Source organism: Lissotriton helveticus, chromosome 6 (genome assembly GCF_964261635.1).
Source record: "Lissotriton helveticus chromosome 6, aLisHel1.1, whole genome shotgun sequence".
NCBI classification, from domain to species: Eukaryota; Metazoa; Chordata; class Amphibia; order Caudata; family Salamandridae; genus Lissotriton; species Lissotriton helveticus.
The window spans coordinates 897,395,632-897,422,083 of record NC_136067.1 but is presented as its reverse complement, the minus strand read 5'-3'; the positions used below and the strand labels follow the sequence as shown (position 1 = coordinate 897,422,083).

Genomic DNA, 26,452 nt, shown 5'->3' with positions numbered 1-26,452 from the left:
GTCATTTGTACCCCTCTGCTACACAACACTTTCTCTACTGTTGCGCTCCCTGGAGTGGGAATAGTAATTTTATCCCCTCCGCTATCCAATGCTTTCCCTTTGTTGCACTCATTGGAGTGGGAATAGTAAATTATTCCCCTAGTCTATCCAACACTTCCTCTACTGTTGTACTTGCTGGAGTGGTAATAAGTAAATTTTATCACTCAGCTATCCAACACTTTCCCTACTGTTGCATTTGCTGGAATGGGAATAGTAAATTATTTCCCTCCGCTATCCAACACTTTACCTACTGTTGCAAGCACTGAAGTGTGAATAGTAATTTTTACCCCTATGCTATCCAACACTTTGCCTAATGTTGCAATCGCTGTAGTGGGAATTCTAAATTATCCTCCTCCGCTATCTAGAACTTCCCCTCCTGTTGCATTCGCAGGAGTGGGAATAGTAAATTATTCCCCACCGCTATCCAACACTTTCCCTACTGTTGCACTCGCTGTAGTGGGAATAGTAATTTTTTACCCTTTGCTATCACTTTCACTACTATTGCACTAAATTTAGTGTAAAATCTAGGTTTAAAAAATATTACATATATTAGTATTTTAATTCATATAATATATTTTTTATGTTACAGGTGTATGTATATATATATATATATCTTTATTTTCTAATATATTTTCAACATTTTATAATTAATTACAATTATTATTTATTAATTCGTTTTTAAGGAAATATATATATTATATTTGATAAATGTACGTTTAATTTATTTTTAAATTACATTTATTACTTATAATTGTTAACATTTACAAATAAAACAATTGTTTTAATTAAATGTATAATTTAATTTATTTTACATTATTTTTTTATATTCCTATAAAAACTGTATTTTGTACTTCGATATTGTTAACAAAATTTTTTTTCCGGGATGTTTGTACCATTATGAAGATAGGAGGTCGATATTTTTTACAACGATATTTATGTCCCAATATTTCTGTAGGTTGATATTAGTGTTGTCGATATTCTGTCAGTGATCCCACCTCAAAACTTATATGACATCTCTGGCCAGAATCACCAAAACCCACAGATTCAGCATCATATTTTATGCCATCGACAACCAGCACATCCTATGCCTCTCTGAAGACACCACCAACATCAAAACCAACTTTTACAACTGCATGACAGATTTTGCCAGCTGGATGAAGGACAACTGCCTGTAGCTCAACTCGGACGAGACAGAGGTATTGATTTGCGGAAACAAAAGCTTCCCATGATTAGGTATCCTCGTGACCCTCAGAACTCAGACCTACTCCTACCCCCACATGCTAGGAACCTAGGCATCAATCTGGACAACAAACTAAACATGATGGCTCAGGACAACTTTGTCTAATCCTCCTGCTTCTTCATCCTCTGTATACTTCATAGGATATTCAAATGGCTACCCCGAAGCTCAAGAAACACCATCATCCAGGCTTTCCATCTCCAGCCGACTGCACTACTGCAACACTTTCTATGCAGGGATCGCAGCTCACCTCCTCTAACAACTATAGACCATAAAGAAGGTTACAGCCAGACTCGTCCTGGAACCCCCTAGATGAACTCACATTACCCCCTACCTTGAAGAACTCCACTGGCTCCCTGTGCAGAAAAGATGCAAGTTCAAGCTCCTGACCCATGCATACAAGGCCCTATACAAATGCGGACACGCCTATTTGAACCACTGCCTGAACTTTCATCAGTCAAACAGACACCTCCGCTCTGCATCCCTTTTTCCAACCCTCACTACCCACATCCAATGTAGCAGATGCAGAGGTCGCTTATTTTGCTACCTAGCAGTGAAGACATGGAACGAGCTACTGTTTCATCTAGGGACCTCCCCATCTCTTTCAGAGTTCTGTTAGTCCCCGATGACCTGGCTATTTGAATAATCAACGGGATTTTGCCAACACTTGGATACCCTCACGGGTGACCAGTAGTGCTCTACAAACCCATTGATTGATTGAAAGCTAAGAAGACTTATGTTTGATTCAGACTTCTCACCAGGGTCATCCCAAAAATAACTTGCCTTCTCTCTCCTGTTTTCTGAAATCATGTTTGTTAGCTAGAGTACTCTATGAACTTTACTGTTAACCAGTGATCAGATGTCCGAGGGGGTGAGTACAATCGTACTCACCCCCTCGGACATGGGAAAATTGGCTAACACCCAAGTGCTACATTTAATTTACTTTTAAGTACTAAGTAAAGTGATGCTATATATACACAGAGGGCCTGTAAATTCCATTTTACTAGTGGGCCCGTACCACTTGTTGTGCCATCCACTAAAGTAGAACTTTATTATGTCTCAGGCCTGCCATTGCAGCCTGTAGTGCAGTTTTAAAATGGGAGTTCAACATATCAAAATAAAGCTATTGCCAGACCTAAACTGTCCTTTTAATGCATATAAGCCTTCCTACGCTAGTCTCTAAAAACCCAGAGGGTAGGGTGTATTGTGCTTAGAAGGTTGGACATCTGTTTTTAGGTTTTACATGGCCTGGTAATGAAAAACTCCTAAAGTGTTTTTCATTACTGTAAGGCCTATATTTCCCGTAGGATAACATTGGGTTACCTTATTACATTTTGGTCGATTCCGATTCGGGAAAAAAAACGTCCGTACGATTTGTATCCGGAGCCCTCTCCATATGAATCGTACCCGTCCGTCCGAGTCGCGAAGTACGATCCGTATTCCGTGAATCCATCCGAATCGTCGCGATCCGTACGTATTGCAAGGCTGAAACCGTGAACCGTACGACTCGTACACATACCGTACGACTCGTACACATGCCGTACGACCCGACGAGCACGATCCGGACCGGGGTATGAGGAAGCGATTCGTATGGTCCACGTCAGGTAAGGGCGAGTCGTACGAAAAAGCACACAAACACATACACACCGTACGGTCCGTACACCCCATGATCGCAGGTGTACGCACTGCACCCCGGTGATCATGGAGTGTACGAGCCGTACCCCCATTGTACGAACGGTGTACGAGCCGTACCCCATGTACGATCGGTGTACGAGCCGTACCCATGTACGATCGGTGTACGAGCTGTACCCCCATCGTACATGGGGTACAGCTCGTACACCGATCGTACATGGGGTACGGCTCGTACACCGATCGTACAATGGGGGTACGGCTCGTACACCGATTGTACATGGGGTACGGCTCGTACACCGATCGTACATGGGGTACGGCTCGTACACCGATCATACAATGGGGGTACGCACCCTACACCCCTTGATCGCAGGGGTACGGTGCGTACCCCTGCGATCATGGGGGGGTACGCACCGTACCCGGGGGCCGTTCCGTACCTGTTTCAGCACAAACTCTGCTTTTACGGCTGTTTTCAGCTCCCGTAGAAAAAGGGTCGTACGGTGCGTACCCGACACGTATCGTACTTGCTGGGTCGTAAAAACCAGCTGCGAACCATACAGATGTCGCGTACAGCGGGTTCCGAGGGAGAATCGTATGGAGATTAGAGTTGTACGGTGTCTTGTACGACTCGTACGGAGTACGGCTCCTGGTACAAATCGTACTTCGTCGTACGTACGGGGGACGTTGCAGAGTACGATTCGTACGGGAAAAACGCTCCCAACGGCTATTCGGAGCGTTTTTTCCCGAATCAGAATCGACCCCCAAATAAGGGCTAATCTTTGATTGGGAACAGAAGGAATGTCATGGTTGGACAAAAAGAAATTTGCCATTTAAAATCCTCTTTAATGGCAAAGCCGTAATTTAAAATTCTTTCAATGTCAAGGTCAAATTTTAAGCCAAAATTCAGAAAATCTCACTTTAGAAAGTTAGCATTTTTTTTTACTTTCCTTGCCATTTGGTGCCTACTGCCAGTGTCCTTTGCCACATCACTGGCTTATGTATTGGACTTTGCATGTTCATTCCAGACAGGGTGTCTATGGGTATTAGATGTTGGCAGGATAGGCCACACTGCCAGGATAGCTGGAGGCAGAGCTTTTCATTTTCATACTTACACATCAAAAGGCTGCCTCCAGCACACACACAAAGGAATCAGTCACTAGTCTTTTGTCATCCCAGACTTCCTGGAGCCTTAGCAGGGAAAGAAGGAACTTTCCAGAACCAGATGTAAAGGTAGCCTAGAAAGATCTTCCACTTTAAAGGCTAGGAACAGATATAACTATTGGACCCTCAGAGCAACTCTCCAGTACCCTCTTGAACCTGTGGAAGCCTTAAGAAAAACTGCCAGGATTCCCAGGGGACTGCCCGGCTGCTTGAGGCTTACCCTACTGAGTGATCCAAAGACTACCAGAGTGACTCCAAGGGCTAGTGTCCATAACAAGCTTCCCAGACCTTGAACACTGCACCAGGCCTCTGTTGTTTTGAGTCCTGACTCTCCAAATGGTGCTCACCAAGTCCTAGGCCCTTGGAAGTGGCGTTGAAGGTGCTGCTACTGCCTAACCCTAAAAGTCGTAACTTAGAAAATGTTTCTTCAAAATTGGCCTGAGAACCTATGGAAGATCAGGACCTACCTGCCTGCTGATCCTCCCAAGGATGATCGCTGGTTGCCATGACTCCTAGTTAGTTCCCCCTACATTCTCCTCCACCGCCGCAAATCCTGTTCAGCAGGACCTATCAGCAAAGGTATCCAGCCTCTTGGATCCCTCCTCAGCTACAGCCGACAGCTTTGTCCCACTGAAGATTTATTATGACTTCCAAAAAATTGACAAAGGTAGAAATCTTCACCCGACTCCTTTCAGTGTTTCTCTGATTATGACACCTTCTCAGACACCGCTGGCTGCCTCGCCCAAATGAGCTTTACCTTCTCTGAACTTTTTTTCTGAATTTCTTCCAAGTTCAAGGTAAGCCAAGACCAGACCCAATCCACCTCATGCATCTGACCGACACTCTATTGCGTTCAGCCTTTAGTTTTTACTTTGACCCAGCCTCCTGAAACCAGATACCCATGGTTAGAGATTGGTCTTTTGGGTGCTACATTCCACTAAAACACATTAAAATTCCTAGCTTTCTTTCTACTACTTGGATGTAATTAGTTTTGGTGTCATTTTATTTATGAACATGTATCCAATGTTTCTAAATTGGTTTGAGATTTTTCTAAATTGGTTTGAGATTTTTCTTTTGTTGTGCCTTATTACTGTGTATGTGCTGCATAAATACTTTACACCATGCCTATAAGTTAAACCTGACTGCTTTTGTGCCAAACTACCAGAGGGTTAAGCACAGGTGAGTTTAGCGACTTTCGTGTTCACCCTGACAAGGATTGTGATCGTTGTTTGAGAAGGGTTTGACTCCCCTCAAACAATCATCTAATTTCTTACAATCTCCAATTAAGAAATGTAAATCACTTGCTGATGGCATTTTCCACAGCAAATGATTTATCTTATGTTTGTATTGCATTCTGTTTTATGAGTGGACACATATTTTTATGTTGTGTCACTTTAGGAAACAGGCAAACTGTAGGTACAATTCATATTGTTTGCATATATCCACAAAATAGGACGGGCAGTTGGGAATTCTATTGTTGCATGTATGTTTATATTGGCACCTAAATAGAGCCACCACAGCAAACACTATAAAAGCTCTTAAGAACAGGGATTCAGGGGCATATTACCAACAACTAGCGATAATTTTTGTCTCTAACTTGTTTAGAGACAAAAATTATCGCCGCACATCGGCGATTTTTATCGCACATAAACCTTGCTATTAGCAAGGTTTATCGCAAATGCGATAAAAAACGGCCGCAATGCATGAATATCGCTGAAAAGTCAGCGATATTCATGCATTTTCAAGCAAATGCTCTTAGCCATGTTATCCACCTCCCATTGGATAACATGGTGAAGAACTGCTCAGGGCAGGTGTTAGCTTTTGGAGATATTCGCGCTTAGCGCGAATATCTCCAAAAGTTGGTAATAGGAGATAGCGATGTTAGCGACTGTTTCCAGTCGCTAACATCTTGGCACGCCCACTTTGCATGTCATTAGTGATAAATATCACTGACATGCAAAGCGGGGCCCAAGATGGTCGCTATCTCCTATTAGCTGTCACTAACTGGTGTTAGCGACAGCTTGGTAATAGGGAGATAATTTTATCTCCGCTTTCTTGGCTTTTAAAGCCAAAAAAGCAGAGATAAACCCCCTTGATAATATGCCCCTCAGTTCTCTTCACGTCCTGTTATCAGGTATGTTCAGGCAATTCTTCCGGCAAACTAGAATTACCACCACTTGCAAAAACCTTGGGGCTCATTTATGGCATTTTGGTGTAGGGTAGCATAGCAAGACACCTTGCTGAGCTGCACTACACCAAACTGAAAGGGCATGACTGCACCGTATTTAAGCAATTACAAAAACCTACTATTTTTTTTAGCTTTACCTTTGCGAAGATAATTCGTTTTTTTCATCGTTTTTATAGTCTCCGGACCAATATTCTCATAATTTGCCAGAGGATCATTTTTCATGTTCTTAAAAGTTGCTCGTTCCACAATGGCATCCACTGTTTGGTCATCCAAGTCCTTTCCAACGAACCTGCATATCTTCAGTACGGTCCCTCTCAGATCCTATAATTAACACAATCTCGTTACTGTGGTTCGAGGGGTTTTAATCCGGTGAAAGAGAATTAACTGTATTTATAGAGTATTGCCCACAAGAAGCCATCAAAGATTAAATAATACTTCCGTGTTGATATCATGTTATCTGACATCAATCTATTTCACCAAAACAGAGAGAAGAAATTGTATTAATTTGACAGATCTTCGACTCAAATGACAAGCAGGAAAATTGAAACCAGTCATTAGCAGAAACTTAATAATACTTTTGAAACATGATATATGTGTCTATTTGGGCAAACCACACGCTGTGACAGAGTAGATGAACAAAATGGAAACTTTCACTCGATATCACTGATTGTTCAATTCTTTGTATCAGATCTGAACTTAGATTTTTGGGTGTCTGTGCATTTTCTGCAGCTGCAGCTTTTGAATGTAGTGCTTTGGATCAGAGGGACAATTTGCTCAGAATGTTTTCAAATGACTTTACAAAATAATTTCGTGTATTGGGATGGTCTAACCCTGGCTGGTATAGGGTTTTTTTGTGCTCGTCTTCTGCGCCAAGATACATCTTCAGGTGCCGTTGTGCTTTATAAAATAAAAGAATTGCAATTTCCTCTCAGACAGCTTCACAAATATTCTTTTAAGGGTTTTAAGTCGATACTTTCCTACTAAGGTTTGCATACATTTCTGACTCGTAAAATCCCATAGAAAAAAAATTGTATACAAATCTTAGACTGCGTTGTATACTCCTGCTTAACTTTAGTTACTCCTAGTAGTTCAGATGAGAATCCCTCTTCAGCTAAACCTCCATGTCATGTGGGAGAGTTCCATAGCCTTCCTTCTTTAGAATAAACATATATTCGCATCTTTTACAAACAGATTTACACAAGTCAGGTCAAGTTTATTTTGATAAGGAACTCCTACGGAGGTCCACATAATTATACGCTACAGGTGAGAGAAAAAAACGCATTTCCTTCAATAAATAGTTTTCCTTATTACAAAGCTGCTTCCTTAAAATACATACTATACAAATGCAGAGGAGAATAAAACAGTCAATTAAGACAGCAAAGTGTAAAGTGCAATCTACAAATAACAGGAAGGGACAGAACATTCCTAAAAAGCAAAAGTAAAAATATTACAATGCATATACACCAGGATGAGACAAAGTAAAAATATAACAACCTAATACATAACATTAAAAATTCCTAATAGATATCCCAAAAAGTTAGAACAAAATTGATGAATCCAATTCCAAACCATTTCTTTAGGTGGGGACAAAATAAATGAGCGGGTCCTCTGGGAGAAGCGAATATTACATTTGAGGTATGATGGTCATAGGAAGCTGCACCTAGCCTTTTGCAGCGCACAAATAACATGTGATTAGGATCTTGAACTTGTAAACAACACATTTCATAGATTTTCTCTTTTTTCAGTATTTTGTCCCAAGTACCAGTAATTCTTTTTAAAGGCAACCAATAAAGTTAGACAGGGCTGTGGTTTGTTCCACAAAGCACTCTCACTAACCACCTTGTTACTTGACTTGGGCTGGCTTAAAACAATATCTCTGGCCAAGCTAATGGAGGACACAGACTTCTTTATAAATAGTTTCAATGCGGATTTTGGCATGGGGGAGTCAACATTCCAGCTAAGCTCAAATTAGTCATTTGCTCGCTCAAAGGACCTAAAAAATGACGACTGTTCTTTACGTTTAAGAAGAATTTCCAATTTCAGGGCAGCCCTAAGTGTACCCTCTTTCTTTTAAAAAAGGGAATTGCCCAACCTCAAAACCACTGCCAGGGAAAGGATATATGAAGCGACATAGCCGAATTCAAGACGAAAAGCATTAGGGGTCGGCCAGAGAGTGTAAGTTACAGATTGAGTGCAAGATTCGACCTTCGGCCTTATCGAAGAAGAGCCAATGGTTCATACATAGCACCTCAGCAGCATAGAACAAAGAAGGAGGAATTTTGACCCTGAGCACTGACAAAACATGACCAAAGTTGCGTCTCCCACAGATTCTACAGAATCTCTGCAGTGCATTAGCCTGGGAAAAGGCCCTACCTACACAGAGTTTAATATGCTCAATATCCCACCTGTTTTTTAAAAAGACTTTTCTAAGATATACATAGGAATCAACCAGTTCCAGTTTTTCAGACCCCAACCTCCACTAGTAGCATCTCTTTATTATAAGCCCTTTCTTACGAAAGACCACGCTTTTGGTGATGTTGATTTTCAAGAAATGGGCTTCTGCATATTTAGAAAATGTCGTTGCAAGCCAATAGGTGTAAATCGAGGATAGTCACATCATCAGCATATAACAGGAAACCAACAGACATTGTACCAATTCTGGGGATGTCTCCCCTCACCGAATTTAGGATGCCGAAAGAGGGGCCAGCAGGCAGCCCTGCTTGAGCCCATTATGTGTTCTAATTCTATAAAATAATCCCTACAATCCTCCCATCAAGACTTGACACCAGGTATCTGAGAGTAATTCCATAATGAGACCCAAAAGATGATGTGGGACACCCAGTTGAAGGAGACTTCTCCAAGCATTTGGCAGTCCAAATTATCAAACGTTGTGGAGAAATCAATAAATGCCGCATAGATTGGCATGCCTGTAAGAAGACATATCTCTCTACGATAGTCTGGAGGGCAGCAATGTTCTTTCTGAAACTAGCTTGTTCTGGAGGTATAATATTCTGGTCAAGGGTCCATTGTTGCAAATGACAGAGGCCCCTCGCATCCATTTGCCACACATTGAAAGGCAAAAGTAGCTGGAAGCGAGTGCGAGGTGGCTGAGTGATACTTCACCCGGATTCTTCACTTGGATTCTGCCTTCCTGAGCTTATTCATTAATTTAATTTACTTTCCGACCCCCCTAGAGGTACTGCATTTTTGAGCATTTTCCTAAACGCTACACCCTTTGTTTCGGCTTGTCAGATATAAGCGGTAATTAACTTGGCTGGAAGCTCAGCCAAATTAAGATTCTTCAGCTGTAGACTGTGGCTCCCTGCTGGGATACCTGCTGGTGGCTGTCATCAGATTCCCTGAGGTGTTGATACTCCTTCCCTAACGCATTGAGGCGGCACACGTCAAGTGATTGGATCCGTTGTTTATGTGGCTGTGCATAAAGTATTCAAGGTCTTCCTGGCTATCAAAACTTGGAACCGTGTTTTAGCCATCTTCTTTGGAATCAGCTGCCACTCAACGGGGAAAGCACCAATCAAGGCTTTGCTTGTGCGTTGCTCCACCTCCAGAGTGCAAGCTGCAGAGGGATTCTCAACAAGGATAGCAGCCAAGTAACTTTTTTAGGTTGTTCTTCATTCAAACTTACATTTTTCTGAGCAGTCATTTGTTTAATGAATCAACTTTGTTTGGTTTCCAACGGACTTACGGCTAAGATGTTTGTCTCATGATGATTAGTACAAAGAACATTGACTCCTTCATGCTTAGGACATAGTTAGCATTCCAGTACAAGTCTCATTGCATTTGAGTGACTAACTTACTGACTGATGTACACACTGTGCAATATACGCTGTTTAAACCTGCTGCCTGGAGCTCTTTTTAACCTTTGGTTTGTCGTCAGTGAGGGGATTCCTGCGGCGCTCACAGACCCGGAGTGAGACTGCTCCTATTGCATAATCCACTCCACTCCAGGCTTTGGCATCATCTGCCCTGAACTGTGGACTTCAAAGCCTAAGGTGCCCAGCGCCATACCCACCTGTCACTGACGAGGGGGAAGCACCCAGTCCAGCCTGCGCATAAAGCGCTGCCTCTCCCCCCCACAGCGAGGGACGCGCGCAGGCGGCGCCCGGGCCAAGTGTGGGCCCGTCCTTGCCCGTCTGAGGCCGGAGGAGGCCGGACCACCCTTCTAAGCCCCAGGACTTAAAGTTTGTTTCATCTAATCTGTGATTTACCTGGGTGTCAGAACACTATTCACGAATATACATGGCACAAATGGGCAAGAAAAGAGTAAACAATGGCCAGGGTGTTGCAGGCACTTTGGATGCTTTTCTACATAGGGTGGAATCAGTGCTTATTAACAAAATTAAACTCACGGAGCGGAGGCTGTCACTAGAGCCGATTCTTCCTCATACTAGACTTTCTATGACGCCTGTGCTTACTGGATCCTGTGTGACAATCAACACTGATGCACCTTCTCCTCGGTCTGGCTCTATTCAACAAGCTAGAGCAGAATCCATAGTAGACATTTTGCCTTTGTCATCCTCTGAGTCAAAACCTAGCCCCGTCGGGCCTATAGTCAATATGAGAGAGCAAAAAACAAAGTCTACAACAACCCAACTGCAGTGCCATTACCAAAGAAAAGGACAACTAAAAATACTCGGAAGCATAGCAAATCTGGACCAAAATTAAATGGGAAGGCTGCGGAAATTTTAGACAGCCCGAGAGCGCGTAGCAAGGGCCAATCGTCTGTTGACAACCCTAATGAGCTAAATGAATGTCTAGATAGTTTGCAAGTCGGTAATTTCTGGGGTAGACTTGAAATCATGATGACAACTCTCCTGGAACCTATTCACCTAAAGATATCTGCTGTTGAAGCCAGGCTAGCTAAGGTGGAGAAACACATTAGCCATTTACACTTATCCATACCATAACATAGCCCCAATCCAAGTTCTTGTGTATTAATTAACAGGGAGACTGACACAGTGCCAGGCCACCTTAGCAGCTACAGGACAGTAATACCATCAAAGGCAAAGATCCTAGTGTAACAAATACCATAGCTCACACCAGGCAGCCCCCCCTTCAAATAGGAATTCCTGTGGATCATCCCAGCAATTCCTCCGACGTAGCAAGTGGAGCACCGACTCTTAGGCCATCTGGTCCGCTCAAAGATAGCGTTAGAGGTACTGCTACTAGGGACCACTTTGAGTCCCCTAACCACCCTCCGTCTACTCTAAATTTGCCTCCAGAGGTTACCCCTTATGCAGTGGCCCTGGCAAATGTTCCCCCATTATCCGATAATACGTTTGAACACTGGGCTGAAGAATAAGTCACTTCACTATTTGGGTCAAAGAACTGGTTGAGGTAATCCCCTTTTTTCTGAATTAAAAATGACCCGAAGAATAGGTTGGGTCGGACCCTCAGGGAAGAATTTTCAAGGGGATTGTATTGTGTTAACTTTTAGTTCAACTCTTCTGGTGCGCACAATCTTGGAAAGGACAAACCACGGGCGAATGCACTAATGTTTACTCTGAATGAGATGGAGCGAGCTCTGTCTGCTAGCAAGGGCGGAAAGGCACCTGGCCCCGATGGGGTACCAATAGACCTGTTTAAATCTAATATTATCTTGTGGGGACCTCTCTTGACAAAGATCTTAAATGCTAGCTGTGTAGCTGATTTCCCACCTACGTGGGTAGAATCAACTATTGTCCCCATTTTTAAAAAAGGGGATAGACAGGATCCGGTACGCTATAGGCCAATTTCACTACTAGATGCTACCACAAAAGTAGCAGGCAGAATAATTTTGGAACCCCTTCAGGTGTGGGTGGGGAACTCTGTTCTATCGGACCTGCAATATGGCTTTCGTGCCGGTGTAGGAACCGATGAGCATTTTCTGAACCTATCTCGTTTAGTTGGTAAATACACTAGGGCCAAGGTGGGGAATCTATTTTTAGCTTTTGTTGACCTCACAGCCGCATTTGATTGCGTGATTCATAACAAACTATGGTCAATTTTAAAAGTGATGGGGGGCGATCCACAGATTATTTATTTTCTTGAACGTTTTTATAGTGATGCCAATGCTCGAGTGCGCTGTGGTCTGCAGGGCGAATGCTCGGCTCCCTTCTCAATTAAAAGCGGAATCAGGCAAGGTTGTTTCCTTGCTCCGTTTCTTTTTAATCTGTATATAAACGGGCTGGGTGATGCCCTTTTAAATGACAATCATGACTTCCCCCAAGTGGCGGGGCGACCTATTCCAGCTCTTTTATATGCAGATGATGCAGTACTGATGTCCCGTACTAACATAGGTCTGCAGAGGGTTCTGCATAGTTTTTCAAGATTCATGAATGAGCTCGGTCTAAGAATTAGTTCCTCTAAGACTTTTATCATGCGTTGCGGTACTGGCATCAAAAAACCTAAAGATATTTTTGTATCAGGACAGAAGATCGGGGTCACCAAGAAATTTTCATATTTTGGCATTCTCTTTGCCCACAATTACTCATGGTTCCAGGCGGTGTCGGCAAAAAAATTGCATTATTGCGCACTACATCTGCCATCAGAACCTTTGCAATTAAACTTGGTAAAAGACCGCCCGAGGAGCTTATCAAAATATATCAAGCTAAATGTGTCTCTGCTGCAATTTACGGGACTGGGGTTTGGGGACCAGTGGACTTGCTTCCCATCCAAAGAGTAGAAAATTATTTTCTAAAATATATCTTATCTGTTCCGAATGGCACTTCCTCGAGCATTTGCCACGCGGAGTTGGGCCTCTCTTTTGTTTCAGATTTAATACAACTTGAGCATGTGCTGTTCTGGCACAGACTCTGGACAAAGGAAGAAACAAAACTAAATAGAGACATCATTCGGGACGTTTTGAAACTGGATGGGGCATCAAAAATCCTGTGGATAAGCTATGTTTGAAGGTTCTTTCTAGATCTTGACCACCCAGAGTACTTTACGGATCCCAGTAACATCAGGGAAATAACTAGGAAGGAACTAAAAGCAAAGGGCTTGTCTCTGCTAGACACCGCAAGACTATCAACTGAAATCGCAAAACCTACAGTCCTGCACAACCAGTTGATTTTAATTACTTTTAACATACAACCCTACCTCAATTTGGTCCTGAGTGATTTTTACAGGTTCCTTTTAACTCGCTTTCGCTTGGGAATTCTTTATAGATTAGTTACTCTGCCCAAAGCGAACGACTGGTCCCAAGTCTTACAGCTGTGCCCTTGTGATAAAATGTCTAAGCAGACTTCGATTCATGTTATTCTTTTTTGTAAATTTTATTCTAATGCCAGAAGAAAGAGTATAGTACCTGTACTAAAATTGTTTGGGCTTCGCCAATGTAGACCTGCCCTTCTGGCATTACAACAACTAGACAATGTACATATTGTTTTTAGGATGGTAACTTCTTTAAAAAAGGTCTTGTGTCTAAGGAAACAATTGCTTCTTCCTTAAATGTTTTAGTTTTAAAATTCCAGAAAGCTTGTGGAGTGTAATAATGTTTTATCTTTCAATGAACTTAATTAATTTGTCTAAATGAATTTCATAGGAATTTTAATATTTGTGAAATGATGCTATTGTCTTTTATGATTGTTTGTTTTCAATCAAATAAAGCTTTCTGACTTGACTTAACTTGACAGAGGCTGCTCTCAGCAAATAATTTGCCTGAGGCATCCAGCAGAGTAATCTGTCTGAAGCTGGATGGAAAGGTTTTGAGACCCTTCTTGTACAGTTGGACTACCACATACCCCTCCCAAGAAATGGGAATTTTCCCAGTTCTAAAGCAATGATTAAACAGCGGGGCAAGAAGGGCTCCCCAGGCAATAGCCTACATTTTTAACTAACGCAATGAGATTTCCAGCAGGTCCCTGTGCACCAGATGTTCTAGCATTTTTAGGTCTCGGTTTGGCAGCGCGCATGCGCTGTCTCTCTGAGACATCTGGTAGTCTATAAGGGTGCTGAAACTCCGCCTACTGCTTTGTTATTTATTGCTGCTTGCCATTGGTTAATTTTAGCTTTTTTATTTGTTAGCAGCCTTATTATTGGCTCTTTAGGCAATAGGTAACTTCCAGCTATTTCGGAAGCAGCACTGTCTAACTACAGTATTGTAACGCTTTTAAATAGTGCGCAGTCATTTTGACTTGCACCAGAAAAGAACCTTTGATTGCTCCGGAAGCAGCACGCTAGCGCTGCTCTGTTTACTTTCCTGTTCCCACGTTCCGTTTGTTCCCGCCCCCTCCCGATGCCCGTTGTCTCCCAGCTCATTGGCCATGGATGCGCTAGTTTATACTGAGAGCTCTAGCTAGCGATTCACCCAACATGACCACCGAAACCTTCTACTTGTCGGCAAAATGGGTTAATGCTCTAGATAATCTATGATTGGGCGTCTCACGGGGTATTGGTCTTTAAATGGCCATTGTATTCCAGCCCGCCACACGTGACTTTCCCAAACAGGTCGTATCCGCCGACTCCTTTGAAGAAACGCCAAGGACTGAGATGCTCCGTGCTCAGCTGATTCCATTGAGGCTATTTTTCTCATCAATTTGACCAGCCGTAATTGCCATCCAGGCTCCCACTGCTGCAGAAGCTCCCCCTCCCCCCCAATCGATTCTGGAGGGCGCGGTGCCTCACCTTTTTTCACGTTTTCCGGCAGCGGGTCATCCTTCCCTCCTGATCCTGTCCACTTCCTCATGTCGTGCATGCTTTTTGCACTGCTCTGTTTGTTATACATGACAATTTCTATGCTGCACCTGTCACCCTGATCTAATGTTAGGGCCCTGGGGTGTCCTTTCCATTCACACCCTTATGGACTAAACGGCGGCTGTGCTTGCCGTGCGTCCTATGTTCAGTTCTTCCATTCTGGCACTTCTAGTGACCACGGCCTTTGAGCGAACGTATTTTCCTGTTCTGTTAGTGTTTTCAATTCAGTGGTAGCTTTTCCCAGCATCATTTTCTCATCTGTTTCCCTTCTTCAAGACCCCCATCCTGCTCCTGGACCCTCGTCATTCTATTCTACTGAGCCGAACATACTCCTTTGCCCTGAGCTGAATATCCATCGGCTCAGCCATAGGGTCACCTTCCCTACTTGTTTTCAGATACTTTATTCTCCCCTTGAGGTAGTATTGAGGTTTGTTTACCATTTGATGATACTAGTTTGGTCTGGCATGCCTATATTTATGCCGGAGCTTCTAATTGCCGCCTAACATTTTAATGAGGGTTTCAGTGCAGCATAAATAATGCTGGCAGCATAACCTAAAATAATATCCATTCCTTTTGTTCCTTGCTGACAAGGAAAGTATTTTTGTGCCGAAGGTAGCAAGCACCTACTAGGGAAGATAGGATAATACCTTCTCCGTTATAAATTTCGAATGCTTAGAGCTTGCTGCGGTGATGTTAACTCATTTCCGATCTACAGTCGGTGCAGAATGCTGGTAATTAAGATGTGTTCCGAGGGGGCAGGCGTGTGCACGTTTTAAATGCTCGCATGTTATCGATGGTCAGGTGGTACACAAGCTGCCTGGCGCCTAAATACTGCCCATACTGTTCTGATAGTAAGATGTAGGTATTTGGTACCTAGTCTGAATGCAGGCTTTAAAAATTCTGTTTTATGATTGTGTTTGGCTTGTTAGTCCCGGCTCCTGAGGTAAATAACAACTGTTAATGTTTTTCAGTTTCATAATCACCCATGGATCGGAATCTTTGTGCAAAAACAACCATGATCTAGTTATTTAGAGGGCTACACCTATTGAATTGTGTTCAACAAGAAACAGTTGTTTTGACAAATGCATGTTGAGCACACATTTACATCGAGTGAAGACACATGGGAGATTTATTGCGTAGATAATCTTTGTGAAACACAGATGATAGCTGCTTACCTGTTAAATCAAAGCACGCTTCTACCTCTCTCTCCTAACTTTCCTTGACACCTTGAAATTAATAAAGTAGCGGCGCCTCTTCAGCAACTAATGCAAACAGGAGTATGTTAAAAATGTGTTCCTTCAGGGCATAGCACCGAACTAGTCGAAAGAAACGAGCTGTTTTCACGGTATGTCAATAGGTCTCGCATTTAAGCGAGTTTGAGCTATTGACATTGTAAATGACAATGCTTTTTATTATTGTTTTTGATTTTAAAATCGAAATAAAAGGCATTGCTGTTTACAGTGTCAAGAGCTTAAACTCCCGTAAATCCGAGACCTATTGCATTGCAAATGCTTGTTTATTAATCCCACTAAATCCGCCCCTGAAAGACAATCGTATTCTGACAAAAGAGGATTCATCTACTTCAATCGTCACAGGAACAACTGGTCTATTGTTCATATATATTAGGGAGATATAATCCATCCAGTCCTTCTCTGCGATAGGGATAGGCAGTGCCTTCGGTCTTGAGTTGCAGTAGTCCGCAATCTTTCTGGAATCTTTGGCCCTTGCAGCTTCTCTCAAGCTGATCCACTGAGAATCACAATCCTTCTTCTTTTTAAACTGCAAATACTATTTACGAATTAATCGATTTATTTCTTGATTTAAAATTTACTAAGAGAATGCGCCAACAGTGCCAGAGCTTAAATTACTAATTTCTTCCATTTGGACCTCAACACACTGAATGGTATTGTTGGGAACACACCCCGACGTCTCTGCATAAACTCTCTTAATTGTCAAACTGACGGCTACCATATTTATTGATGTCCAAACAAAACGATCATTGTCTTTATTAAAGCAGGCCTTACCCAGGCCAAAGTCCCCCGGATCAAATGCTGTTAAATTAAAAGCCGCTGTCATGCTCACTATGCTATGGTCACTCATTGCCAACAGGAGAAGGAAGAAATGTTCACAAACCCCGAACATTTGGTAAAAGATATACACATAGTCTAAAAGACTCTGGATAGAGGGGGAATGAAACGTAAAGAGAGCTGCTTCACCTGGAGGCACTCTCCCATTTAAAATAATCAAATCCATACTTCTAAGTGTCTCGAGGAGGGAGAACTCTAGTTTATCCGTTCTAATATTTTCCAGTAATAACATTTCAGTGCTTGGGGCGTGGCTTGCGCGCCGCTGTGTGATGGCGGACTGCGCTTGAGCTCCGGAGGGTCGAGGGCCGTCAGGAGGATTTGCGGTCTTTTCAGGAGCACTTTCTCGTTTTGGGTGATAACGGCGGCGGAATATGCCGTGAGCATTCTGTGCGGCGTTTCAGGATTCCGGCTGCTTGCTCTACGAGAGTTCCTCGACGTGCTGCCTATCTCCTCCACATCAGCAGGCGGCCGCCATTTCATGTGGTGGTGGCGACGTTTCCGTTTTTCTTGCCCTGGAGGACTGACCCTCAATAGAGATGCCCTCGCTGATACACTGGTGATGTTTTCTTATTTTTGGCTCACAGTTTGAAAGTGCAGTTTTTTTTCTCTGCTAATGCCCTGCTCTGGAGTCCTTTTATGAGGCAATGATTCAAGTCTCCTTATACTATTAGTCTGCAACATTCGCTAGATGTATTATATGCTGCAGTACTTGGGGGGCTACTGGCGCTCTTTTTGTGACTTTGGCTACTCAGGATATTTCTTTTTATAGCGTGGAGTGCCTCGGATATGCTCTTCTGCCCACATTTGCTGCTATTTATTACCTCACATCTTGTGCTGTATATCTGCTGCATGGCTTGGACAGTGATTTTTCTAATTATGGCCCGTTTGTTTTAACCATTGAGGGATATTACTGGCCATTGTCATTTGGTTTATATCACTGGAAGGTATACGTTACTCCTGTGGCTCTGGTCTTATTTTGGCTTGTTGTCTCTGTGCTGCACAGTGCCTACGCCGTTTCAGGGGTGGTATTTCTTGTTACATATTTTGTGACTCTTACTGTACTTCACCATTTTGGAATATTACACTGTTCTTTAGAGGGCATTGATGGCTGAGACCATGGTCGTTTCTCCTAAAGCCAAAGACTCAAAGGGTGCTCTTAAACGCTCCAAACAAACCTCTCCTACTCTGGAATTAACTCAGAAAGAGGCTGGTACTACTTTAGATACTATTTTATCCCGATTGAATTCTGTTCATGATATTGCGCAATCAACTAAGACTAACACTGACCTACTCCAAGTTGAGGTTGCGGCTATTAGGAGTGATTTTAAATCTTTATCACTGAGAGTTTCGGCTGCTGAATCTCGCATAAGTGGTGTAGAAGATACTGCGCAACAGCATTCGAGAACCATGCAGCAGATGGAGCGGTCTATGGCGGCACTGAGGAGAGATCTTACGGAGCAGGAAGATCGTAATCGTCGAAGCAATCTTCGTATTTTTGGGCTACCCGAGGATGCAGAAAAGTCTGCGCCTTCTTTGTTAGATTTTCTATATCAATGGATACCTTCTGTTCTACAGATATCTTTCCAGAAGGATTTTGAAATTGAGCGAGCACATCGAGTTCCTTCCTACCGTCCAAGATCCTCACCTCATCCTAGAGCTGTGATTTTTAAACCTCTGCGACATCAACACTCTGAACAAATCTTAGCTCAAATGAGGAAGATTAAGTCGCTTACATGGGAAGGTCATAGAATTTCGATTTCACAAGATTTCGCTAGAGATACTGTTATTAGGCGGAAAGGTTTTCTTAATCTACGTCGAAGACTTCTGGACATGAACATTCCGTTTTCCTTCGCTGGCCCATCAAAACTCCGCATAACTTTTAAAGGTCGTACTCAAGTTTTTTGTGAGCCATCGGACCTCTCAACCTTTTTGGATAATCAAATGGAGTCACAGATGGATGCTGCACCTTCTCCTGGTCCCTCTGGTTCATGATTTTCGCTGATATGTTTGTTCTTCCTGCACCCTCTGTGTCTTGTTTGACTGTATAGTCCATATACATTTTCTTTTGGTTTCTTGTTATGTTTATTATCATTCCTTTGTTTTCTTTTGTGTTTTTTGCGGGTTTTGGTGTTTATGTTTTTTTTATGCTCTTTTCTCACTTTCTTGGTTCATATGATTGGGTCTTGTCACTGCTGGCGTGGTGTTTGGTCCTGTTGCTGTTCTTTGATGGGTGTCTCAGGTCTTCTACCTTAAATCTATCTTTATTTTGTAGTAGTGTTGTCCCTAGCTTATATATTGTCCAGGCTTTTGAATATCTCTGTCTTTCTTCTTTTATTAATTTTGTTTTGCTTTTCATGGTTTAATATTGCATGTTTGTCTATCTTGTTATTTCTACATTGTGTTATTTTTATAACTTAAAGAGTGTTGCCTCTTTGGTATTTTGTATCTAGTATTTAATATTTTGATCTTTCACTCACACTTTTTGTGCTCTATTTTATTGCATTACTATTTCTTATCTTTTACTTATTGTTCATGGTTTGCAATGTTTACTTAACTTCAAATTGTTTGGTTCTTAGGCATGTTTTTAATGAATTTCTATTTACTATTTTAATATTTCTTATTGCTATCAGTTATGAATGCTAGTATTTATGCTGTTATCTTCTGCATAGTGATTTTATATGTTGATAGTTTTTTCTGCGTATCTATTTATTGACTGCTGTTGCTCGCTTATATCAATTAATCTTCTAATGGTGCATTATGATGAAATTTTATTGCCCTTTGTGGCCCCTTCTATTATATATTTAGAACCGTTGATATGCTACGTTGTTACCCTTTCTTTTTTACTTCCCCTTAGTTTCCTCTCTCAATCCTATTTGACTTATTGTTCATGGATTGCAATGTTTGTTTAGCTTTAGATTGTACAGTTCTTATGCACGCTTTTGATGAATTTCTACTTAATATTTCTTATTGCTATAAGTAATACATGATAGTATTTATGCTGTTATCCTCTGCATAGTGATATTATATGTTGATAGTTTTTCTGGGTCTCTATTTATTGACTGCTGTTGGCTGCTTATATCAATTAATTCTCTAATGGTTCATTCTGATGAATTTTTATTTATTGCCCTTTGTGGCCCCTTCTATTACATATTTAGATCCGCTGATATGCTATGTTGTTATGCTTTCTTTTTTACTTCTCCTTAGACACTTCTCTCAATTTTATTTTCTTGATGGCTCTTTGACTCTCCCTTCCATGTTCCCCCTCATATGGATTGGGTCTCTTTTAGACCTCCCCTGGTGGGTTTCCTTTTTCTGGCTTTTCTGTTTCTCCTCTCTGATCTTTTCTCTTTTCTTCCCTTTTCTCTCTATTTCTTTTTTTGGATCTCCTGGTGGCATTTATTTTTTATTTTTTCCTTCTTCGGTGGCTGGATTTGTACTGTTTTGACCTCTTTGACTTTCTTTGTTCTTGTCTTTGCTTTCTTTTCTTCCATCTCAGTGTTTTATAACTTTTTTGTTCCTTTGTTTTATGACTGGTTTAAATGTTTTGTCCCTTAATGTTAGTGGATTAAACCACCCGGTCAAAAGAGCTAAGATTTTAGATTACTGTAAACATCTCTCTACAGATTTGGTGTTATTACAAGAGACGATAATCTCTTATAGATAAGCGTTGCTTTTGAGGAAGGAGTGGGTCTCTGATGTGGCATGCTCTGATGCTTTTGGTAAAAAGAATGGTGTGATAACTCCTATTTCTAGGAATTCAGGACTGTCGATAGTGTCTGCAGAACATGATTCTCAAGGACGTTGGTTATTGTCCCGCCTTACCAATGGATCTCTTGATCTTGATATTATGAATATTTATGCTCCAAATATTGATGATCCCTCGTTTTGGCGTTCAATTACCAAGAAGCTATCTGAGACTCCTCACAATGGCAACTTAATCGTGGGTGGAGATTTTAATCTTCCTATGGATCCCATTTTGGATAGACAATCTGTTTTTAAATTTCGTCCCCCTAGAGCGCACACACAGATGCGCAATATGTGTACTTCTGCAAATATTCATGATTTGTGGCGTCTACATAATCCTACTGGCAGTGATTTTTCTTTTTTCTCTTCCCCTCATTCTAGCTTTTCTCGTATTGATGATCTTTTAGTCCACTCTGCCCTCTTACAGGTTTCGTCATCTCCTTGCATTCACCCTATTCTTGTTTCTGATCATGCTGCAATATATTTTTCTCTTCTCAATCTCCCTAATAAGAGAGAACCTCGTAAGTGGCGGTTAAACACGGAGATCCTGCATGATCAGCTTCAGGTCGCTGCATTGACTGAGGAAATTAACAATTATTTTTTGCATAATGAAGGTTCCGTTGATTCCCCAGTTGTTTTGTGGGATGCGTTCAAGTGTACGCTGAGAGGCCAGATTATTAAATGCATGTCAAGGAAGAATGCTGATATTAAAAAACAGGTTGCTGACCTAGCTGATGAAATTAAAACACAAGAGTCTCTTTTCCGACACTCTAAGAACAAACAGGTACTTCAATGTATTAAAAATCAAAAATATTCCTATAACACTATTGTCACCAGAAGAGCGCACATTGGGATTCAAGCTCAAAAATCAAAGCGTTTGATTTTAAAGAATCGTGCGGGTAAGATTTTGGCGGCAACCTTAAAATTTCAGGAATCTAATCTCAGATTAGCTCAGATTTCCTTTATTACTGATAGCTCTGGCGCCACGAAGTTTCAGACTAAGGAGATACTTGAAGTTTTCCGTGACTTTTATAGCAAACTGTACACTCCTGTCAATCCAGCTTCCTTTGAATAATGCCAACAATTTTTAAAGACGCTCCCAATTCAGACGGTTTCGGATGCTGATGGTATTCATTTGGGTCGTCCGATTTCTTCTGAGGAGATTATTCACGCAATTAAATCCACACGCTCAGGTAAAGCTCCGGGACCGGATGGTTTTCCTATTATGTTTTATAAAACCTTTCTTCATTCTGTTGTCCCTCGTCTTCAAACGGTGTTTCAAACTTTTATTTCTGCTGGGGCGGTCTCGGGTTCTGCTGCTGATGCTACTATTGTAGTGATTCCGAAGGATGGCAAAGATCATTCAGATCCTAAACATTTTCGTCCCATATCTATCTTAAATATGGAGGCAAAGATTTTCGCTAAAATCTTGGCTAAACGCTTAGAATCCTTTATACCATTTCTTATCCATCCCTCTCAGGCAGGTTTTGTCAAAGGACGATTAGCTAGAGACAACATTCGAACCTTTTGCCACATTATTGGGAAGGCAAAACTGTGTACCCTACCTGCTGCTGCTTTGGCCCTAGATGCCGAAAAGGCTTTCGATAAGGTGTCCTGGCCTTTTTTACATGCAGTGTTGTGTGCTCATAACCTTGGTGATTCATTTGTTAATATGATTATGTCCTTATATGTACGTCCGAGAGCGAATATTAGAGTTAATGGGGCTACGTCTTCTTTTTTGATCTTTGTCAAGGACCTCGTCAGGGGTGCCCGTTATCCCCTCTTTTGTTTTTACTGTCTATTTATCCCCTTTTGAGGCTACTCAACCTACACCAAGATATTAAGGGTTTTACTTTTGGTCCACATTGTATAAAAACTGCTGCTTATGCAGATGATGTTCTCATTTTTTCTGATGATATTGGTTCTGCCATTCCTGCTATTTCAGATACTATTAAACTTTTCTCCAGTGTTTCTGGTTATTCTCTTAATAAAGAGAAAATGGAAATGTTCCCGCTTAATGCATACTGTTTTCCAGCTCATATGGGGAATGCTGGGTTTAAATGGCAATCAAAGCGGATCAAAGACTTAGGGATTTGGTTTTGTAGCACTATTTATGACACTGTAGCCTATAATGAGGCTCAAACTTTGCTTAAAGTTCGTCAGCTCTTAGATACTTGGTCTCCAAAATATATTTCTTGGTGGGGGCGCCTTCAAACTCTAAAAATGATGATAACACCTATTATCAATTTTGTTTCCTCTATGCTTCCTATTCGGTTGTCTTCTTCTTTCTTTCATGAAATTGATTCTCTTACCTCTAGGTTTCTTTGGAGTGCAAAGAGGGCTAGAATTGCCTATGGATCTTTGAGGAAGCCTTATGAGATGGGTGGTTGCAATTTTCCTGATTGGGAGAAATATCAGGTGTCTTTTTTGGCGTCGCAAGGTGCCCTTTGGTTCTCACCTGCTACCCCTCACACGCCCTCGTGGATATTTATCGAACAAGAGCTTTCCTTCCCCCTACCTTTATCTTCTTTTTTATCTACATCCACATTATCTATTCCGTATTCTCGAGGCATTATTTTAGATACGATTGCAGCTGTAAACTCCATTGATAAGTTAGCATCCACACCAATTCGTAAATCTAGATGGTCTTCTTTATGGCGCAACCCAAGAATTAAGATTCTCATTGACCCTTCCTTAATAAACTCCTGGGCTAGCAAAGGTGTTACATTGGTCCATCATCTTTATGACTCTAATAAGCAACCGCTGCCTTTTTCATCTTTACAACGCCAATTTTCTCTTTCAAACTTAGATTTTTATACCTTTTAAAAAATAAAAGTGGCTCTTGCTAAACTCTGTCTCGATCCAGTCTCTCCTACTGTACTTTTATTACAATGTGGCTTCGGTCTGGACATGTAGCTTCTCGGATATATAAATTCTTGACCTCCAAATCCTCTAATTCAATTACAGTTACTCAACAGATATGGTCGCATCACTTTGATCATGACCTTGTTGCTCACATCTCCTCTGACACTTGGCAACTGATTGGGAGACTTTCTCTTCGGAACAAAATTGCCCATTCTTTAATCCAATCTAAGTTTTTTTCTATTAATCTTTTACATTGGACTCCGGCTCGCTTACATGCTCTTGGTCTTCAAGATGATGACCGATGTTGGAGTTGTGGATTGGCTGCAGGTAATTATCCGCATATGTTCTTCGAATGTACTTTACTCCAGCCTTTTTGGGATTTGATTCATAAACATTTTATGCTAATCTTTAAAACTCAATTTGAGCTTTCCTTTGTTATGATTCTGCTGGGTCCATGGGCCTCTCCTATTCCATTGTCTCTAGATTCTCTAGATTTGCAACTTCTTGACCTACTATTGTCTATTGCGGTTAAGGTTATTCTTATGGAATGGAAATCGTTCAGCTCTGTCTCTTACCATACTTGGTGGGCGTGGGTGTCTTTTTTACGTGGAGCTCATACTTCAGTAGATGAGGCTCATCTTTCCCCTTATATTTCTAATAAGGTTTGGAGAGCTCTTGATGAATATATGGATCTCACTAAGGAAGGGTTGGTGGATCAATTTCCGTTTGTAGCGCCTTCGTGAAATTTTGTTTACTGTTCTTCTTTTTTCTTTTTTTTTCCGTACGACGCTATGGGAGCTCCTTCTTTCTTTCTTTCTTTCTTTCTTCCTTTCTTTCTTTCTTCTCTTCTTTTCCTCTTTTCCTCTGTCCTTTTCTTCTTTCTTTCCTTTCCTTCTTTTCTTTTTTCTTTCTGTCCCTTGCTTTCTCTCTTTTGCTTTTACCCCTCTTTCTTTTCTAATATAATATTGATATCAAAGTGATTCCGTTATTCTTTATTTTGGTAATTGGAGATGTTTTATATTGCATATATGAAATACCTATTTGCATTCTCTGGATCATATTTGTATCTTTTCTGCATATCTTGGATTTTCTCGCTCATTTATCATATCACTTTTGTTATTATACCTATCTTTGTCTATACCTCTTTGTAAAATTAATAAACTTATTGAACAAAAAAAAATAAAAAAAAATAATAAATTTCAGTGCTTCATTTGGAAAAGAATAAGTGCTATTTCCCAAAGTTTTGTTTAGAAACCTGAAACCTGAGTTTTCTAAAGTCGGGGTGTTGAATTCCAAGGCTGAATAGTCCTAATTCCCCCATGTGCCATCTTCTTCAACTAGCAGACACTCCCTGCCCCTTTATCTCACTGTTGCTTGGTCCTGCTTTTTCCATTGAATGTTTTTTCCCTTCTTTTTGTTTGTTGGCGCTGCAGGCTGCTTCTGCTTAGACGGACACGCCGCCTGGTACCCAACACACAGGCCGGACCGAGATGTGAGGATTAGAGGGCCTGCTGCCCGGAGGCGCTTGTTAACCGAAAGGGCTGAAGAGTGGGCAGCGTCTTTTGACGGCGTGGTGAATGAATCCGGGGCAGTGCTGCCGATGCTGAATGTGGGAAATTGAGAATTTGCCCTGCCTGTGCGTGCTGTGCGTTGGTTGCTGCCTGGAGTGGGCCGCTGACCTGAACCTGTTTGCGCTGCCTAGACTCCCTGCGGCCTAGGCGGGGCCTAGCTACTGCTGCTACTTCCAACAGCTGAGGGGCAGTTTGACGTGGGAGTGCTGCTTCATGAGCGGAGTTTGGACCGACCTGGAGGGAGCAGAGGCACACTTTGGGGACCCTGTGATATCCCCCATCACAACGCTGATACACATGGCTTCACCCTACTTGCAGGAACTGGGGCTTTTGCTGGGCTGTGCAACAGGACACACTGAGACATTCTGTGTAACCCCGCCCCCTTCCTGATGATGCACAAGGGCTACCTGCTGGGGCCTTGGGGTGGGGTTCGGGGACTGCATGTTGGCTGGCTCCCCCCCCCCCCGGGAACACTGGCGACATGTGGCGATTTGACACGAGTGGAGACCTAGCAGCGAGGTTGGCGTCCCTAACCGAGATTCCTGAAGGGCCTCTGGCTGTGAGATTGCCTGTGAAGCTGAGGGCAGTGTAGGCACAGGAGGGGGGAGGACGCTGTGAGACCATCCATTGCAGACCCGATTCGAAAAACATATACCGTGAGGGCTGTGGGGAGTCGCCATTTTGAGAGACACCACAAGACCATCTGCCTTGTCACTAGCCCGCCTGGACGCAGGGCACTCTCCGGGGAGAATGGGGCGAGTGGACAGGACACAGTCGAAACTGTTGTTCGACTCGAGGAAGTCCAAGACTGGGGAACCCACCCCTGAGGATGGACTGGGCGAACAGGAACATGTTGCGGACGACCCAAGCCACAATATCCGCGGCCTGTTGGTGAACATGGAAAAGAACCAACAGGGTGGGATAACTTCTTTGGGCGCCAAGATGGATGCTCTTACATACAAAATGGACCGCGGGGCCGAAAGATTAGACAAACACGCGGAAAGGCTGGACATGTCAGAGCGAAGGCTGACAGAGGCGAAGGAGGCCTAAACTGCCCTGGACACAGAGCATAAGCAGTTGGGTAAGGTGCTCCAGATCGTGCAGGACAAGACTAAGGACCTGGAGGCTCGTTCTAGGTGCTGTAATCTCCGCATCACAGACTTGCTGGAAAATACTACCACTGGGAATATGGAGCTCTTCACTGAGAAACTTTTAAAAACACTACTGGGGGAAA

At 42.2% G+C, this 26,452-nt stretch overlaps 1 protein-coding gene across 1 annotated transcript in view; it reads right to left on the bottom strand.

The window, feature by feature from the left end:
• LOC144763177 (amine sulfotransferase-like) overlaps positions 1-26,452 on the bottom strand; it is a 500,824-nt gene that overhangs the window by 180,713 nt on the left and 293,659 nt on the right. Inside the window, exon 6 of the mRNA XM_078648523.1 lies at positions 6,392-6,575. Coding sequence (XP_078504649.1) covers positions 6,392-6,575 — 184 coding nt within the window. The remainder of the gene's footprint in view (positions 1-6,391; positions 6,576-26,452) is intronic.